At 41.8% G+C, this 20,133-nt stretch overlaps 1 protein-coding gene across 1 annotated transcript in view; it reads left to right on the plus strand.

Moving 5' to 3' along the window:
• FDX1 (ferredoxin 1) overlaps nucleotides 1-20,133 on the plus strand; it is a 40,678-nt gene that overhangs the window by 9,467 nt on the left and 11,078 nt on the right. Inside the window, exon 2 of the mRNA XM_030199382.1 lies at nucleotides 14,730-14,854. Coding sequence (XP_030055242.1) covers nucleotides 14,730-14,854 — 125 coding nt within the window. The remainder of the gene's footprint in view (nucleotides 1-14,729; nucleotides 14,855-20,133) is intronic.

Here is a 20,133-nt window from a genome sequence, read left to right on the forward strand (position 1 = left end):
TGCTTAAGTCTACCTCTGGCTCAGGCAACACCTCTTCCCTGTTAGTAGGTTCACTCGGGCTTGCCTCTCACCTCTCACCCCCAGCTAATGCAAGAGAATCTCAGCTCAATCCTTGAAAGACTTCCATTGGGGTTCCTCCTTTCACTTTCTTCTGGGACCTCCTTAGCCCAAGGATTTGCATCTGATTTTCACCTTCCTTTTGCTGAAGTCTTCTTCCCTGTCAGCAGCCCCTTGATATAGGGGCAGCAACACTGCTTAGAGAGGCATTCAGCCCCATCCCTCTTTCCTGCAAGTGCTGGAAACACTAAACTTCCAGCCACCTGAGGGAAACCAGGGCTCTAAACTAAACTTCCCAAAGTTGCTGCTGTGGGTTGCCCAAGGCAGGTTCCCTTCACAGTGCACAGGCTCTCCAATCCCGACTGTTCCTGCTCCTCCCCTTTGCTTCTGCCAGTTCACATTGGCTTCTTCTAGGACCAAGAGTGTGCAGATTTCAGGTAAGAGTGTGTTTCTGTTGGGTTCCCTATATTTCCCCTGTCAGTAAGGAAATGCTGCTTTACTCTGAGGTTTTTCTCATTCTTTATCCACTTCTCAAAGCAGCTCACCTGATCTCAGCCATCAGGCATTTCAACCTCAGAACATAAAGAGGAGACTCACATTTCACCTAGTGACACTTACTGTTGCAACACAGCAGGGCCAAGGAGAAATATGATTGATCAAACATAGTTCATACATCATGAAATTTTTATTTTATTTTTTTCAATCTTTTGCTTTTTAAACTTTCACCTCCTTTTTAAATTTCTGTTTCATTTGTAGTTTTTTTTTTCAAGATATGTTTACTTTTCATCCTTTATTGTATAATGAAGATCAAAGATTCCTTCTGTTGTGTGCGTGACATCTGTAGAAGTGGAAAATAGAAAATTTGGAAGCTTGACAAAATGTTTAGGTACCTGAGCAAAATTAGTTTTCCTTAAACTTTTTTTTTTTTTTTTTTTTTGGCTTTGCTTTTTTTAATTGAAATTCTTTCTTTCCTTATCTTACTAGACCAGTCTGGATTTGACAGTTTATATTCCCTTTAACAGCAGATGGAGGCAGAGACATCAGTATAACAGCTAGGATTCCAGTGTTTCTCTGCCTCCACAGATGGTAGGCAGGGCCGGTTTTTTGTGTATTGTGGCCCCTAAGCTATAACATTTTAGAGCCTCCCCCCCCCCCCCCCCCCCGAAAGTAGGAAGTAAATTTGGGGGTTAATAGATTCTATGCTTGTGAAAAAGTGTACATAAAATGCTACATTACATACAGGCATTTTATTAAAGTAATAGGAGTAGAGGCTGACCACAGACATAGACAGCTCGGGAGATGGTGTCTGGTCCTTTGTGCAAGCAATTAATAAAGTGTTTTCCAAGCACCATCTCCCGAGTTGGCTTTGTCTGTGGTCAGCCTCTACTCCAGTTGGTTTATTTGGATTGTTGTGGAGGTTTCTTCTGTTTGCTGATTTTATTACAGTAATGTGAGGCCCTAAGCCAGTGGTTCCCAAATCCTGATCTTGGAGACACCCCATTCAGTCAGGTTTTCAGGATATCCGCAATGAATATTCGTGAGAGAGATTGAGCAGGGTAGTGCAACTTCACATGTGGTCTCTCAATACAGGCATAGCCCATAAGATCTTCCAAGTGGAACGCCCCTTTGGATCTTTTCTCCACTCATCTCAATAACCGTTCTGCTCCAGGCTCAGATCACGCAACAGACTAGTGTCAGATGCCTTTCTCCTTCACAGGTCTCTAGTTACCATGAGAGGTTCGATGTTGTCAAAGCCCTTGGTCAAACCTCCTACTAACCCAGTTGATGAGAGCTCCTTTTGAGCCACTTGACTCCTGTCATTTGAAGTATTTGACCTGGAAAGTCGTATTTTTTGGTGGTAGTCACTTCAACTTGCAGAGTTGGTTAGCTTCAGGCCCTAGTTGCTGATCCACCTTACACAAAGTTTCTTCACACACACCCTAAATTCCTTCCTAAAATAGTGGAGTTCCATTTTAACCATTCAATTGTTCTTAGATTGTAAGCTCTTTGAGCAGGGACTGTCTTTCTTCTATGTTTGTGCAGCGCTGCGTATGCCTTGTAGCGCTATAGAAATGCTAAATAGTAGTAGTAGTAGTAGTTCTGCCAACAGTTTTCCCAAAGCTGCATGCCCATCCTGGTGAAAGTGTACTGCATGCTTTTAGATGGCAAGCAAGCCTTAGCCTTTTATCTGGAGCGGACTAAAATTCACCCAGCTTTGTTTCTTTTGACCCAAACAGAATGGAGGTAGCCATCGGCAAAAACATTCCAATTGGCTAGCAGATTACATCTCCTTCGCTTTTACCCAGGCTGGGCTGACTCTAGAGGATCATGTCAAGGGTCATAATGTCAGCTATGGCTATGTCGGTAGCCCACTTGAGGTCAGCCTCCATTTGAGGAGACTTGCAAGGCTGCAATATTGTCTCCAGTCCAACCATTCACATCTCACTACTGCCATGAGCAGGATACTCAGTGTGGCAGTTAGTTTGGTCAGATAGTACTGCAGAATTTGTTTGGTGTCTAGAATCCAACTCCACCCTCTTAAGCCCAGTTTTCTTCTATTCCAGGCTGCACCTCCACAACTAGATTGAATATAAGGCCTCAACGTTTTTGAGTACCTATTGGCCTAACATTGTTGCTTTCAGTGAGCCTGGTAACTAGGGATACCCAGATGTGAGAATACCGACCGTCTGCTGCCTTCAGAAAAAGCAAAGTTACTTACCTATAGCAGGTGTTCGCCGAGGACAGCTTGCTGAGTATTCTCACATACCCTCCCACCTTCCTAGGAGTTGTATTTCTTTAGCTATGTTTACTGAGGAACCTGCACTCGTGGATGTAGTGGGACACTGCTAGAAATTTCTAGTAGCTATAAATGCTGGGTATCATCTGCACTGGGGTCTGTTGGATGACATCACCCATATGTGAGAATACTCTGCTTGTTCTCTGAGAATACCTGCTACAGGTATTCTGCATCATGGGTGACACTTTGCATATTGTAAACTCAGTTGTGTCAACTCAGCTATATTTAAAGATCCTTCAAGAGGCCATGTCTCATAATTTAAACCTGATGACAAGTCTTCTATAAAGACACCATCTCGATACATATCAGATCATGCAAAATATTCTAAAATTCTAACTAATGTTATGACAAACCAAAATTAAATTTTTGATATCTCCTCACTAAGGCCAACACACAATCCCCTCCACTGCAAATCATTGTACACAAGCATTTTTTTTTCCAAAAACACTTGGTGCTGTTATGTTAAGTTCTAACTCAAAGGACTGTGAAAAGGCAGCAGTATAAATAATACACTGGGCTCTAAAACACTAATACACCATCTTGTGAGAAAACAGAACAAATGGGACTGCTTCAAGGTCTCTATACAGAAACTACTGCTTGCTGAATAGCACACCTTATTCACACACGCAAAACACAGACAGACTCTCAAGGGGGCCCACAGGTCAGTAATAGAGAGATGAAGTCAAGAAAACTGAACTGGAGACCTCTAGAAGTCAGACTCCCTCACCCTTTTTTTCTGTTCTCACATCTTTTACCCCTGTTTTTACTTTCCTTTTTTTGTGTGATAGTTTTATTTTTCCTGTTATTGATGGAGTTTTTCTTAATTGGTAGTATGTAAACCGCTCTGTTCTGCCTGTCAGGGCGGTATAGTAAATTGCATTAAACTATAAATTATATTAAATCAATAATATGACTCTAACTTGCTGTAGAGAAAACTCTTATTTTTTAAGGTAGAGCAAGTATAATTAACTCCACTTGAACTGATCATTCAGCTTGATGGAGGACTTCAGATACTTGGCTTACTGTTGTATATTTTTAGCTGTAAATGCCAGGCAAGCTTCTTCACCCTATTGATTTATCTTTTAAAGTAGTTTTTGATAAAGTTTTTAAAAATATTTTGTAACTTTTAATCTTTTTTTTCTATATAGTTTATTAAAAATATGTATAAATGTCTTCCCTTTCAGGAATGCTATAGCTTAAGGATACTGAAGGAATTGGAGGACGAATAGCTTGACATGTTATGCTAAGGGATGGCAGTTTGACTCCTGAAGAAGCAAGCCGTAAAACTGAGGCGCTCTGTAGAGCAAACCGAAGCAAGCCATACCCATTTAAAAATAAGTGTCCTTAAGTTATAGCTCAGACATCAGCGCGTGGCTTGGGCAAGCCTTCCTGCATCAGCCCCCTATTTATTTATTTATTATTTATTTATTGCATTTGTATCCCACATTTTCCCACCTATTTGCGGGTTCAGTGTGGCTTACAATACATTGTGAGTCATGGAATTACATTGATTACAATATGGTTATGGGTTATATTGAGAAGAGTTATGGGAAGACAGTCGAAGTCAAACATATTTTGGGAAAACAAGTCAAAGTCAAACATAGTTTGGGAATGGAACAGTAGAATGTAACAATGGGGAAGTGATCGGCGATAGAACAATGGCGAGAGAACATTAGGGTATAACAGTTCCATCTGTGGGTAGAGTTTTAAGTGTGGTGAGAATAAGGGGAAGAGAGATCAGAAGAGAGTGTATTGCCCTATCTCTGTTAGTGCGTAAGGACTTCATATGTTTTGATTCTTGCCATAGCTTTTCTCGAAGAGGTGAGTTTTCAATAGTTTGCAGAAGTGGGTTAATTCATAAGTCATTTTCAGGTTGCGTGGTAGTGTATTCCAGAATTTTGTGCTTGTGTAAGAGAAGGTTGAGGCATGCAGTGCTTTGTATTTTATGTCTTTGCACTTAGGGAAGTGGAGATTGAGGAAAGTTCGGGATGATCTTTTGGCATTTCTGGGTGGCAGGTCTATTAAGTCAGGCTTAGCCCTTTATTCCTTCAAGGTTTAAGTGGCGGCTCTCGTTTTAGAGGTAGCCTTGATGGACTCTCTGGCTGCGCAGCTGGATGTTAGTCCTTTTTTCTGTCGGTGGTCAAGCAAATTTGGACCCCATTGTAAGGGATTGGGTCTCTTTATGATCTGTTTGGTTCTGTGGTCACTTTATGAGCCGCTTTTTGCATCTGTGAAGCATATTTCACTGAAGGATTTGTGTTGAAAGCTGTCTTGTTAGTAGCCATCTGTTTAGCCAGGAGAGTATCCAAATTGCAAGCCTTTTTCTGCAGAGAGAGCCCTATCTTTCCTTTTCGGCTGACTGTCTTATCAGGATGGTACCATCTTTTCTTCCAAAGTGTGTGTGTCTCTCTCTCTCTCTTCTCCCCCCCCCCCCCCCCCCCCCCCAATAACTGGTAACTGAAGTAGGATTAATTAAATATAACTGATCACAGGGTCTCAGTAGAGAGGGCATTCTCAACTGCATTCCTGATCAGGCTTTGCTGCCACAAAACTGGGTTCATGGCTTTAACATAGGCTTCCAGTTAGACAATTGCATTATTACAGAGTATTTATTTCATTGTGGTATTAACCTCCAATATAAGCTGTTTAATTTGCTTCCCCATGGCAAGTGTAATTGAAATATTCAGAGTTTCTTCAGCAAAATTGCATCTAGTTTCAGTGGAATATAGTGACCAGCAGAGGTCAGCAGCAGCACAGCTCAAATTTCTCCAAGTTCTTTTAGCAGTCACCTGTGTTTGTTACGTTTGAAATGTAAACTCTTTCCATTTAAACTGTGGTGCATATTATGGGCAGTGCTCTTGATTTTCTCCGGCAGATCGAGGTACATTCTGTGATAAAAGGTTTGAAAATTTTACTGCCCAGCTTTTGAATTCTGTTTTTGAATGTGGTTATATTAACTTAATATGCCCAAAATGTTACATTATTGAAAAAAGGTTTTATGTACAACCTAGGATTGTGTTTTTAGTGCAATTTATACTGAAAACATGAGGCGATACTAATCTAAACTCTAATAAGAGAAAAAGGTAAACCAATTTAATAAATTAAGAGAAAAGGTTCTATTTTTGATTATTCAACAAAAAGGTTAAACAGTAGTTTTCCTTATGTGAAAAAGTATGTGAGCCCATCGCTCTGCAACTGGTTGCACCTTCTTGAGCTGCAGTAAGCCTGTTCCTCTATTAGATCCTATATCACACTTGAGTTGTGTGGCCCATTCTTCCATACAAAATACTTCCAATTTTGTGGCATGTGGAGGCTCATTTTCAAAGAACATAGACTTACAAAGTTATATAGGGGTTCATTTTCTTTTTTTTCAATTTTTTATTTATACAGTTTTATACAATTAACACCAATAGCAACAGGTCAAATTTCACAGTTGATTAATACAACTTTGGTATTCTTACTTCGTTGTAACTATAAACAATGATTGCTAAGCAAGATATAAACCCCATCTACCCTCCCTCCCTATTCCCCCCTGCCCCTTAGAGTGTCTGTGTAATTGGTTCTATATGTTCACACTTGTAGATAGCCAGGTGTTAAAGAGGTCCCATATCTTCATGTGGTGTGCCAATTGTCCTTTGCGCATTGCGGTGAGTTTAGACATCAACTGGATGTAATTCAGTTTTTCCAGCACAGCTGGCAGGTCTGGTAGCTGAGGTTTCTTCCAGGCTGCCGCCAATACCAGCTTGCCCACTACAAACACCTGTGTGGCAAACTGGTGCACATGCTTTTTGACTGCTGGCGGTCTAAAATGTAGAAGACAATAGTCCATTTTCATCTGATATTGAATGGTTGTCACTGATTTTACAAAGTCCAATACCCTTTTCCAGTATCAAGCTGCATGAGTACAGGACCACCAAATATGATACATATCCCCCTCCATCCCGCAGTCCCTCCAACATAGGGCTGAACCCGAGTTATACATTTTAACCAGGCGGCTGGGAGTGTAGTACCAGCTATACAAGATTTTGTGCCCGTTTTCTACCATAGCGCTGGATACTGAGACTCTTAAGCAATGATCGGAAGGCCAATGCCCATTGCGTTAGGTCATATGAGGCCCCAAGTGCAGTTTCCCATCTATGCGTATAGTGCTCTACCGGATAGGTACGGGCTAGTAGCGCTTTATAGAGCCTGGAAACACCCTCTCTCCCTCCTCCTCCCGTCAATCCTTTTTCCAATTGTGTTTCTTCCAGACTGAGTTCCTCCGCCGCTCTACGGCTAATAAAATCTTTTGCCTGGCAGTGTTGGAATGCTTGCAGCGGGGAAAGTTTATGTTCCTGGCAAAGTGTTTGGAATGATGGTGTCTGGCCTTGTTCATGCATTTGTCCCAGCTCACAGAGGCCCATGTTCTCCCATTCCTTGTATGCTGTGTCTATTCTACCCGGGCCAAAATGTGGGGCAAATCTTAAGTATGTGTGCTTAAAGTATATTCGCTCCGGGAAAAATTGCTCCCTAATCTTACACCAAATAGTGAGTGGCCACTGGATAATTGAAGGGCTCTTTTTAGTTATTTCCTTAAGCTTATGTATCGGTAGCCAGGGTATTGCCCGAAGTGGGTATGGATCTAGCCAGCTCTGCTCTATACAGGTCCAAATTTTCCCTGTTTCTTGTAGCCAAATTGCCAAAATGCGCAGGTGAGCTGCGTAGTAATAGTTGCGAAAGAAGGGCACCCCCATGCCCCCTCTGTCTCTAAACTGATACATTGTCTCCCGCCGTACCCGTGGTGGTCTCTTCCTCCAAATAAAGGAGAATACTCTACCCTGTAGACCGCAGAAGAAGGAGTCCGGAATAGATATTGGGAGGGCCATAAATAGGTACAAGAGCTTTGGAAGAACTACCATTTTTAAAGCATTAATCCTACCTATCCAGGATAAGTTCAAGCCTTCCCAACGCTCTAGCTCCTGGAACAAGTCTTGCACTTTATTAGGGAAGTTATTATTAAAGATATCTTCCAGGCGGCGTGGTATGTTAACCCCTAGATATCTAATGTACTTGCTGACCCATCTATATGGAAACTGCTCTTTCAACAATTTTAGGTTGGTACTATTTAAGTTCACGTCAAGAGCTTCTGACTTCTCAAAATTGATTTTAAATCCGGAGACAGCCCCATATGTCTTTATTTCATCCCCTATGGCCGGGAAAGCTGTTACAGGATCTTTTATGGTAAGCAAGATGTCATCTGCAAATAATAAGATCTTAGTTTCAAATCCCCCCCCCCCCCCCCCCCACTTCAGGCCCTTGATGTCTGGGTTGGCTCTGATTTTAGTTGCCAAAGGCTCCATCACCAGGGCAAACAGCAATGGGGATAGCGCGCATCCCTGCCTAGTGCCTCTATGGATCTGGAAAGGTCGAGTTAAAGTTCCATTAATGCGAACAGTTGCCTCTGGGGTCTTATATATAAGGTGTAGCCATTCTGCAAATTTCCCCCCTATGCCCACTTTCTTCAAGACCGCGAAGAGGAATGGCCAACTGACCCGATCAAAGGCCTTCTCCGCGTCAAGCGACAGTATACATAGGGGTGTTTGGTGATTTGTGCCCCCTGCAATATTTGCAAGGTTCGCCGTATGTTATCAAATGTTTGGCGGTGTTGCACAAACCCTGCCTGATCTTCATGTATAAGTAAAGGAAGATATTCCTGCAGTCTGATGGCCATGATCTTAGAGAATATTTTATAGTCTACTCCGAGCAGAGAGATCGGTCTATATGAACTACATAGTTGGGGATCTTTTCCTGGTTTTGGCAGAACTGTAATTGTGGCCAAATTCCAGGATATAGGGGTTCATTTTCAAAGTGCTTAGACTTACAAAGTTCCATAGGTTACTATGCAACTTTGTAAGTCTAAGTGCTTTGAAAATATGCCTCATAGGCTACTATGAGGTGTATTTTCAAAGCAGTTAGACTTGCAACGTTCTATATTAAACTCATGGAACTTTGAAGTCAAGTGCTTTGAAAATGGGAATACTTTTAGAACAAATAGGAGTAAGTATTTTTTCATTCAATGATTAGTTGAGCTCTGGAACTCGTTGCCAGAGGATATGGGTAATGGTGGTTAGCTTATCTGGGTTTCAAAAAGGTTTGGACAAGTTCCTGGAGGAAAAGTCCATAGTCTGTTATTGTGGCAGACATGGAGAAGCCACTGCTTGCCCTGGAATTGGTAGCATGGAATGTTGCTATTTGGATTTCTGCCAGGTACTTGTGACCTGGATTGGCGGATGGACCATTGGTCTTACCCAGTATTAGCTATTCTTATGTTTGTGCAATTGAACAGTAACTAGTAGATTTTGGGGTTTAACTCTGAAGCTGCTTTTGAGGTCAAAACAAGTTGGAAAAGGCCATGCTAGGAACATCCCCAAATACCTCCCCCTCCCCTTTTTTTTGGGCATCGACTGGTCTGGGCCCTGCCATTCAACCGGATATTCCCTCTTCTCTGGTAACTGGAGGGAGTGGCTCTGCCTGTCTTCTGACATTACAGCTCCTGGCTCTAATGATTTGGGTGAAGTTTTATCTTGCCTACAGAACATTAGAAAAAAAATTTCTGTTCTATCAAATTCATCCACAGAGAATTTGTAGTACCTGCAAATGAATTTGCATATAACCAAGGATCTGCTAAAAGGCAGGTTTTCTTATAAAAACATTCTAGAAAAAACCCTTCTCATACTTAATTTTGAATCTACCTAAAGAAAACGTTGTGGGCGTGATGGGAGCCAAATCTGCAATATTTTATTTATATTATGTACATCTAGCTTCCTCCCAGCTTGCTATGGGTTGACTCCCAAATCACCCTGATCCACTCAGGGCCTCTGCTCCTATTGCACAGCACTCCCACCAGATGCCTACCAGGTGCTGATGAGGTCTTGCAGTCCATTTGCATATTCCTACCAGGTGGTGTGCATCAAGACACCTTTATTTCCACAGGGGTATTTTTTTGCCCCCTATTTCAAACAGCTCCACTACACTTTTTCTTCTTGATACTGACATTTTCCTATCTCAACCCACTGCATACCTCGGGACCGTATTGCTCACTTCCTGTTTTCATCACATCACCATCCCTTTTGCCTCCTACCTTCTCAGCTCTCAAGATTCAACATTTCTTTTTTCCTTTTAGACAGAATGGAGATGATTGAATGAATGCATCTTGTCTTCATAGCTGTTGCCATGCCTCTCCTACTCTTCTCCATACTCTCTTGCTCCTCCTTTGTGCTGAGAATATCAATCCCAATCCTGGTCCTCCAAATCACTTTTCACCCTGCCTTTGCAGGTCACAATGTCTCCAGTATTAGTTCTGTTCCTCTTTTTCCCCTTCTCTGCCTTTCTCATGTGCCCTGTGGAATGTCTGCTCTGTCTCTAATAAGCTTGTCTACATCCATGACCTTGATCTCATACTCTCCATCTGCATGCTTTAATGGAGACTTGCCTTTGCCTTGTAGACCCTGCTTCAGTTACTGCCTGTATCATGGAGGCTACCTTTTTCTCCCTTACACCTTGCCCAGTTGGCTACAGAGGTGGTATCGGGCTGGTACTCTCACCTTCTTGTAGATTCAACCTCTTTCCAGCTCAGTCACTCAACTACCTCGCCGGGTAACGGTCCTTTATCGACCCCCCCCCTGGTAAGTCCCTTTCTTCTTTTCTCACTCACTTTGACTCCTTCTTTTTCTTTCTTTCTTTCTTTCCTTCTTTCTCGAACTTCTCCTTCCGTCATGCTTAGGGATTTAACATTAATTCGTTCTAATGGTCCCTCTGATTCTTAGGCCTCTGAGTTTCTTACTTTTAACATCCTCATTCAATTTTCAGTTGTGCTCTACTACCTCTACTCACCATAATGACTATTGCCTTGATCCTGTCGTCTCCAACTGCTCACTCTCCAGTTTCTCCACCTCATTTCTTCCCCTCTGACCATTATCTGATAACTTTCATGCTTAATTCCCCCCAACCCCACCAATCTCCACCAATACATTAGGAATCTTCAGGCTATTGACCCTTTCACTCTCTCCATCACTGTTTCATCTGTTTTCTCATCCACTGTTATGCAAGTCTGTCAATGAGGCTGTCTCTATAATACTAGTCACTCCTCCCATTCTCCATTCTATAAGGTGTATCAAACCCAGCCTTGGCTGAGCTGCAGAATCTGCTACATATGTTCTGTTCCTGATCTGTTGAACACCTTTGGCTAACATCCCATGCTAATTTCATACATTTTCAAATTTTTGCTGACCTCCTTTCACTTGTCAAACAAAGCTACTGCATCCATTTGACAAACTCTTGGCTCCAACCCTCACCATCTCTTTGAGGAGAATGTTCAGGGTGGAAAGTACCTTCACCTCCACCACTCAATATGGCCAAAACTGAGCTGCTTATCTTCTCCCTACCGCCCTCTAGCCACCTCTCCTTTCTCCCATCTTCTGTTGCTGTGGATAACACTCTCAGCCTCCCTGTCATCAGCTCCTAGCCTTGTCTCTCTCTCTCTCTCCTCTCTTCTCTCTCTCTCCTCTCTCTCCCCCCCCCCCCAAAAAAAACATCTCTCGCTCTCTCTCCCCCCCCCCCGCAACTTAGTCTCTGTTAACATTAACCTTCTCTTCCACTGCCAACTCTAAATTCCATTCCTTTCATCTTGCTGCATCATACGTCTACAATAAACTTCCTGAGTCAGTACGTCAAGTTCTCTCTGGCCAATTAGAGGTCCTTAGGACTGAGTTTCCCTTTGTATGGGCGAAAAAGGCTATTAAATATTTGGGCATACAGATAACCCCACAACTAGAGGGGCTATATGCAGCTAACTTCCCCCAGAAAGCAGAAGAACTTTTTCAGGAGTTAGACAGATGGGAAGGACTTAATATATCTTGGCAGGGGCGCATACATGCTATCAAAATGATGTTGCTTCCGAAATTGCTGTACTTATTTATGGCAATTCCGATCCCAATTCCCGCAAGTTTTTTTTACAAAGCTTAATCGCAAAATGTTTGCATATATCTGGAGGAAACGCCCACCACGAGTAAGGCGATCTATGATGTTTCAAACATGGGAGAGAGGAGGTATGGGAGTCCCTAACTTCTACCTATATTACCAAGCAGCCCAGATTCGGGTCTTGGCAGAGTGGTCACCTGGGGCATCTAAGAAATGGCTTCATTGGGAAAGAGCATGGCTGGGCAGGCGAGAAATAGAAGATATTTTGTGGATACCAAAAGAGGAACTGGTGCCCATAATAAGAGCAATGCCTATTGGATTGAGACATCCTTTATGGACTTGGTATCAATTGAGGAGACGTCTGTTTCCGGAAAGAGTGTATTATCGGCAAACAGCAATACGTTGGGCAAAAGGGTTTTCATTGGGGAGATCGGAGAAGATTTTTGACAAATGGGCCCAAGCAGGGTTGCGCACACTAGGGCAAACATGGAAAGATGGAGAAATGATTGGCTTTGCAGACCTCCAGGAGGAATATGGTCGGATAGAGAGAGATCTTACCTATTATTGCAATCTGCGTAGCTTCCTTAAGAAGAAAGCGCAGGATGAATTAGACCTAGCTGAAACAGATCTGGAACTTGCGATCATTAGAGGAGGAGGCAAAGGAGGGATAACACGTATATACCTGGCTTTGCTGGGACAGACTGATCCTCAGGTACTATATCAAAAGAGATGGGAAGAGATACTACAGACTACCTATTCCACAATGGTTTGGAAGAGTAATTATAAATATTTACTTAAGTCATCCATAGCACAAACGGTGAATGAAAATGGTTTTAAGATGTTTTATGGGTGGTATTACACACCAGACCGACTACAAAAGATGTTCCCGGAAACATCAGGTCAATGTTGGCGGGAGTGTGGCCATAGAGGCACATTCTTTCACATTTGGTGGTCATGTGGGAAAATAAAAGAATACTGGAAAGAGATATTGCAGCTGGTTGATACAGTTATACAAAGACAATACCCATGGAAGGCAGAACACTGCCTTCTGCATTTTAAACCAGCTGAGATATCTGGCTGGCAACACAGACTGGCGACTCAATATTTTGTGGCAGCAAGGCTTGGACTAGCCCGGGCATGGAAGCAGGTGCAACCACCAACATTACAAATAGCAACTGGGAGAGTTGAACACTTATACCAAATGTCAAAGTTGACAGCCATGCGAAGAGGGTCCATGCGGATTTTCAACAAAATATGGACACTTTATGAACAGTATAAAGAACAATCAAACACACCACTGGGATAGGGAGGGAGGGGAGGGAAGGTTAAAGTTGGAGATAAATAAGCTTGATGTAGAAGAAATATGTTACTGAGCAGCCGATTGTTGGTTATTTTGTATTTGAGCAATCTTTAATAAAATATATATTAAAAAAAAAAAAAAAAAGTTCTCTCTGGCCGTATTCCAATCTAGTCTTAAAGCCCACCTTTTTGAGGCCACTTTTAACTCCTAGTCACCTGTTCAGTACCCATGTCTGTATATAGTGATGGTCTTGGAGTGACACAGAGCAGGATGGAATCATCCAATCCACTGGTTCGGATATTGGGAACCAGTGTGGATAGCCATGCTGCACTGAGCAAGAAGCCGGGCGTTAAACTAATTCCTTCTAAATTAACAGTGTCTGTTGTGAGGTCTTAAGATAGTTTTGGGAGTGTATCCAGACCTGGTGTAAGGAACCCCTCTGAGTTTGGACTTATGGTTGGGAATGAAGGAGAGTTATGGGGGGGGGGGGAGTGGGGGATAATATATGAAAAACAGAATTTATTTATTTGGATTTTGCTCACACCTTTTTCAGTAGTAGCTCAAGGTGAGTTACATTCAGGTACACTGAATATTTCACTGTCCCAGGAGGGCTCACAATCTAAGTTTGTACCTGAGGCAATGGAGGGTTAAGTGACTTGCCCAAGATCACAATGAGCAGTAGTGGGATTTGAACCAGCCACCTCTGGATTGCAAGACTGGTGCTCTAACCACTAGGCCACTCCTCCACAATGTTCAGTTGTCTATTTGAAGCTGTTACTGTTATTTGTTGTCCAATAAATATAACAAAAAAATCAACCTGAAAGCTGAATTATTCAAAATGTTATTCAGTTGGAGTCTTAAAATATTCTCTAGTGAACTGTTTTGGCACCCATATGAGGAATTTGGAAGTGTAATAGTATATCTATACAAAGAATGGAGCTGTCTTTCAGTTTGCCACTTACTACTTATGATCTGTTACCATTTCCATATGCTACAGCAGACTTTCGACAGAATAAGTACCTGCATGGAGCATAGTCATCTGACGTAATATCATGTGCCAAACTTCCACCTTGTGTTTACATGACTAAGGAGTCCTTTTAGTAAGCTGCGGTGAAAAGTGGTTTGTGGTAGTGTGGGTGCATGGTTTTGGCTCTCGCTGGGCCATTTTTTACTGTGGTTGGGGGGAAAAAGTCTTTTTTATTGGGAGCAGTAAATGGCTGTGTGCTAACATTAAAAGTAGTGCATGGCTATTTACTGCCTGAGCCCTTTCCGCCACCCATTGACCTAGCGGTAAGGGCTAATGTGCTACACGCGTGGAACTCGTACAGCACACACCGGTGTGGCCGCGCTGCTGATTACCACCAGGAACACGCCCTATGGTAGAAAATAGAAAAATATTTTCTACTGTGGGAAACAGCATGCGCCGACTTCGAAATTACTGCTGGGTGGGTGCACAAAGACTTATTGGATGTAAATTTCTTTTAATTGTTTTTCTATAAAATAATTGGCCATTTTTTTTATCAGTTCCCTTTTCTAAACTGGAGATCTGTTCTAATTATCATGTTTCATGTTTTGGTGGAATGTACTGAAATTTTTATTTTTATCTATTTTATCCAGTTCAGATGATAAAGTAACTGTGCATTTTATAAATCGTGATGGGGATAGACTTACTGCTGAAGGAAAAGTTGGTGAGAGCCTGCTAGATGTAGTTGTTAACAAAAATCTGGACATTGATGGATTCGGTAAGTGTATAAAGCTTTATACTTCTTCTAAAAGTGAAGTATTTTCTTCAAATTCACAGTAAGGCCTTTAAACTTTTCTGCTTTCAAGTGCAACAATTCCACAATAAAAGAACCATGGATTTCAAAGTACAAACAGAACATTGTATTTAAAAATGTTTAATCTGGAACACTGATTTTTTTTGTTTCAACTTTTTTATTGTATTATCGTAATAGCAGACCGTTATACAAACACCAAAATTAGTACATATACATCACAGTCAACTAAGTATAACATCAACAACATTTTTGTACTAATTTCCCCCCCCCCCTTTTTCCCCCTCCCCTCCCCTCCCCATTCCTCCCCTCCAATAAGCTGACATATTATTGTGAAATTATTGACAAAAGAAAAAGAATAACATCATTTACATAATAAAGTATAATAATATCAGCCTCCATTGTCTTATGTGTTTTCATTTGTTATCCTTTGGTCTCAGCTGTATAATATAACCAATATCACATCTTGATCAAAAGATCCCCCTCCCCCCCTATTAACCTATAAATGAGTCTTCTGTTATCACAATTGATACCCAAGAATATTACAGAGTGTTAAGAATTCGACTTCTCCCTCTGTGAGTCATCCCATCCAAATAACACCCCCAAATTTTTAGAAAGCGCTCTTTTCACTTGTATGTCCCTTTTGCCTCTCTCGCTTCCCAAGTAAGCAATTGGTGTACCTGGTTCTGGAACACTGATTTTTATCCAATAGAAACCTTTTACTGTGAAGCTTGCAGAATCACTGGGAGCTGGGAAAATAGAGCTGTTCATAAGATTGTCTCCGAGTGGTAGTAATTCACTTTAAAACAGAACAGATTGAATCGCGTATCAATGCAGTGTCTGTATAATTAAATTGTAACTCATGGCAAACATACATAAATGGATTAGTGGTGTCCCAATTTTATTACGAGCTTAATAATTCATGAAAAATATGGAAAGATCAGCATATGCTGGCACAATTTAAAATTGACTGGAGCAGCAAATTAAAGCTGAGAGGGGTGGCGGCAGCATTAACAATAGATCAGAGCATAGGCAAGAAGAGACAGGGACAACAGTGGCAGATCAGGACCTGGGAGAGGAAGAGGGAAGAGCCGGCAGCAGTAGCAGATTGATTGAGTGCTGGGGAGGCGGTTTTGTTCGTTGGTAAGCCACAAATCTACTATAATAAAATGCACCTCCAACGTTCTGAAGTTGACTCCGTGGCTTCAGTGAAGGGTTCGTAACATTCGTCTGTCACATCTCTCTCTGCCCCGCCCTCGCGTCAAAACGTGATGACATCGAGGGCGGAACAGTGAGAGTGAAGGCAACGCTGCACAGTTGACAGGCATCGGTACGCGACATCGAGGGACCTAGGGAAGTGTATGGGAAGAAGGGAGGAGCGTCAGCAGAAGGGGTCATTTTGTGTAGTTGCCAGGCAACGGTACGCGACATTGAGGGACCTTTCAGAGGGAAATGTATGGGAAGAAGGGAGGAGCATCAGGAGAAGGGATCATTCATTTTGTGTGCAGCACGCAGGAGAGGAACATCGCTGGAATGACAACAACATTGGCTGCTTTAATTTTCTGTATTTCCAGTGTGGTAATATTTTCCTCTATTTGCAGTGTGGTAAGAGAGAGGGAGGGGATGACCCTGGAACTTGGAGGGAGGGAGGGGGACGACTCTGGAACTCGGAGGGAGGGGTGGAACCCTGGCACACACTCATTCTCACACACACACTCTCTCACAGACACAGTCACACCCAGTCTCACTCTCGCTCTGTCACACACACAAACTCGCACATTCATTCTCTCTCACACAGTCACTGTCACACACACTCTCTCAAACATACACACTCTGAGGAAAACCTTGCTAGCGCCCGTTTCATTTCTTTGGGAAACGGGCCTTTTTTACTAGTAGTAAAAGAAAATGTGAAAAATACCTTGTCCTTTGACAAAATTACTAAAAGGAAAATGCAGTATAGTCAGGTCACTGTATTGGCTTGGTGGTTATGTTCCTCATCACTATGTGAAGGGACCCCAATAGAGTTTCCAGCTCAGGTCTTTCACTTTCCAGGTCATCTGTGGCTGGGGATGCAGTGGAGGCAGCAGTTGCATCCCCTGGAATGGAGGAGGGAGCCATATTCGTTGCACAGGAGTGACAAGTGTCGCTGCAGTGACTGGACAAAAGTAAGCTGGGATTGGATTTAGAAAAATTGAAAGGAGAAAAACTCCTTGGATAGTTGAAGATATTACTACTTATTTCTATAGCGCTACTAGATGTGAGCAGCGCTGTACACTTGAACATGAAGAAACAGTCCCTGCTCGACAGAGCTTACAATCTAATTAGGACAGACAAACAGGACACATAAAAGATAAGGGAATATTAAAGTGAGGATGATAAAATAAGAGTTTTGAACAAGTGAATAAGGGTTAGGAGTTAAAAGCAGCATCAAAAAGGTGGGCTTTTAGCTTAGATTTGAAGACGGCCAGAGATGGAGCTTGACATACCGGCTCAGGAAGTCTATTCCAGGCATATGGTGCAGCAAGATAAAAGGAATCTGGAGATAAGACAAATAAAGATAAGACTCATGGTACCAGATTAAAGTCCTGGTTCCTATTGTATGCTCAAAAGGAGCAATGTCAAAATGAAATTGGGTCACCAAATTAAAGGTTCCCTTATGTTTTAACATTTGATGCAGGTTTTAGATTATTTCATAAATTAAATGTCAAATATATGAAACATTTCAGATTTTTAAAAAACAAGCCAGGATTCTATCATTTGCATGCTTCTTTCTAGAGGTTTGATGGTAATCAATAGAAATAAAACATGGAAAAGAAAATAATAAGATACCCATTTTTTATTGGACGTAACTTAGTTTCAACAATTTTTATTGATGATACATCTCATAAAACACTCGCCTATTCCAATATGCAGTTCAACGATACTTTGGAACAAAGCCTTCCATGTGCAAGTCAATCAATGGTTGGATCATCACATATTTCCAAGCATTAACCCCCCCCCCCTTTCCCCCCACCCCTCCCGCCCTTACCTCACAACTATATATTAACAGTATTTTAACAGTGTTTATTATATCATGGCTATAATCGTATGCCTCCTATGCCATAGAACTCCCTCCCCCGAACAAAACAACTTTATTGGACATAACTTAATATATTTCTTGATTAGCTTTCAAAGGTTGCCCTTCTTCGTCAATTCGGAAATAAGCAAATGTTGGTAGATGACAGTATATATGAGCAAAACATCAAAGCATTTCAGTGACAGTCTAACAGGATGGGGGTGGATAGGTGAGAGTCAGGGAGACAGGAGAGCAATACAATTTTATGCTTTGTAATGGGCTAGAAACCCCAGATCTTTAAGTCCTGTCTGGTGGGTGTCAAAATATTTAAACATTTTGACTTCAAAGGTCTTACGTTCCTGTATTGTTTAAAGTTCCCTTTCAGGATCCTTACCATGAAATCACTGGTACATTGTTCTGGTTTTGTAAAGTGCTGTCCCACAGGCGTGACGTCTTTGTTTGTACTGGCATTTTTCATATGATATCTATGTAAATTAAATCTCTTCTTTAGCATCTGACTTGTTTCTCCAATGTAGCAGCCATCATCACACTTTTTATGCTGAATGATATATACCACATTGGAAGATGAACATGTGAAAGATTCCCTAATGTTGAATATTAAAGTTTTGATGAAAGAACATACCTTTACTTAGAAGTTGGCACACAGTAATGGAGGATTAGTTGCATACATTTTATAGCATATTTTAGAACATGAATATTGTATGATGCATTCTAAATATGCTTTTTATGGTTAGCAATATCGAGCTTCATTTGCTAGGCAGCATTTCAATGCAAGTTGGACAAGATGGAAAGCTTATTGAAATCTTGCAAAAGACCAGCAGAATACTTCTGTTGAGAACAGTTTGAAAGAATGTTTGTGAGACTGGTACTGCTGCATCTGTTCCTGAATTTAAAAGTATGTATCTTCATGGAAAGCAATTTTGTACAAAAGGATCTGAAAGAAAAATGTTGATTTCATTCCCTATTTCTCATTTGCTGTGATTTCTGCTAATAGCCGTGTTGAATGTATAAATCCACCTGACCTAACAAAGAACAGTGCTGAGAAATAGGTTAGCATCATCCAAGCAGAATTTCAGGTTTACGTGTTTGGTTGGCTCACAGTTTGTCACAGAGACATGGATGTAGCATACATCACTTCATTCAGAAATTGTCACATTCGTTTTGAGTGGTTTTGTGAAATTTTCTGATACTTTTGCAGGTTATGCCAGATGTAGAGTCTCTGTAGAATGCATGGATTATGCGCCAAACTGTCCTAATTATACATTAGGATTGTCTTCCAATAGAAATGTAGAATAGTGGGCCAATCATCCTGCAGCTAGAAGCATAGCTTGCAGTGTAAATTTTGGCAGAACATTTTGTACTTTTTGGCCAGTCTGGAGGGTGATTCAGGGATGGAAACAGATTTGAAGTGCAGGCTGCATTTGTCTCAGGAAGACCAGGTTAGTGTGATGGTTTTGTATTGGGAGGGGTATTCCAGTCGTGAGATTGCTACAAGGGTTCGATATAGTCTGGGTACAGCCTTTATAATTGTAAAAGAGCATGGGGAGACTGGTAGCTTGAAGGATAAGTGTCTATATGGGTGTTCTAAGAGGTTGACAAAGGATCATGTGTTGCTCAGGATGTCCTTGAGTAACAGGAAGCTCACCTCTTCTCAAAGAATGGAGGGAGAGGATACTTGGTTGGTGTTTGCACTTCAGCTCTGAGGAGATAATGCTTGGAATTTGGACTGGGAGATTGGAGAGCAAGGACCAAGCCACTGCTGGCAGATCACCAGAGAAAGAGGCATATGGTATGGACAGGGAAGTGCTTCAGTTGGAGCAGGAAAGGGGTAGTGGTTAGTAATATAGTACTTTCTACATCCTTGGTAATCTTGGAAGAACATTTGTGAGAAGGTTCCTAGGAGAGGAATATAAATCTCGGGCTCGTCCTCCGTCTCCAAATGAATGTGAATAGCAGCCATTTCCTGTACAAAATCTGAGAAGGAAATGCATTCAGGTGGAAACAGGAGGGGAGGGTTCAGATGGGATACCATAGAACTTGTCCTCTGAGAAGTACCGTGGATCCTCATCAGACTCCCACGAGCGCTCCTCATCGGTTTTAACAAAACTCCTCATGGGATGGCCGAGACAGAGGCTGCCTTGGAACAGAGGACAGCATACTCTCTTCCCTC

This window comes from Microcaecilia unicolor, chromosome 4 (assembly GCF_901765095.1).
Source record: "Microcaecilia unicolor chromosome 4, aMicUni1.1, whole genome shotgun sequence".
Lineage (NCBI taxonomy): Eukaryota > Metazoa > Chordata > Amphibia > Gymnophiona > Siphonopidae > Microcaecilia > Microcaecilia unicolor.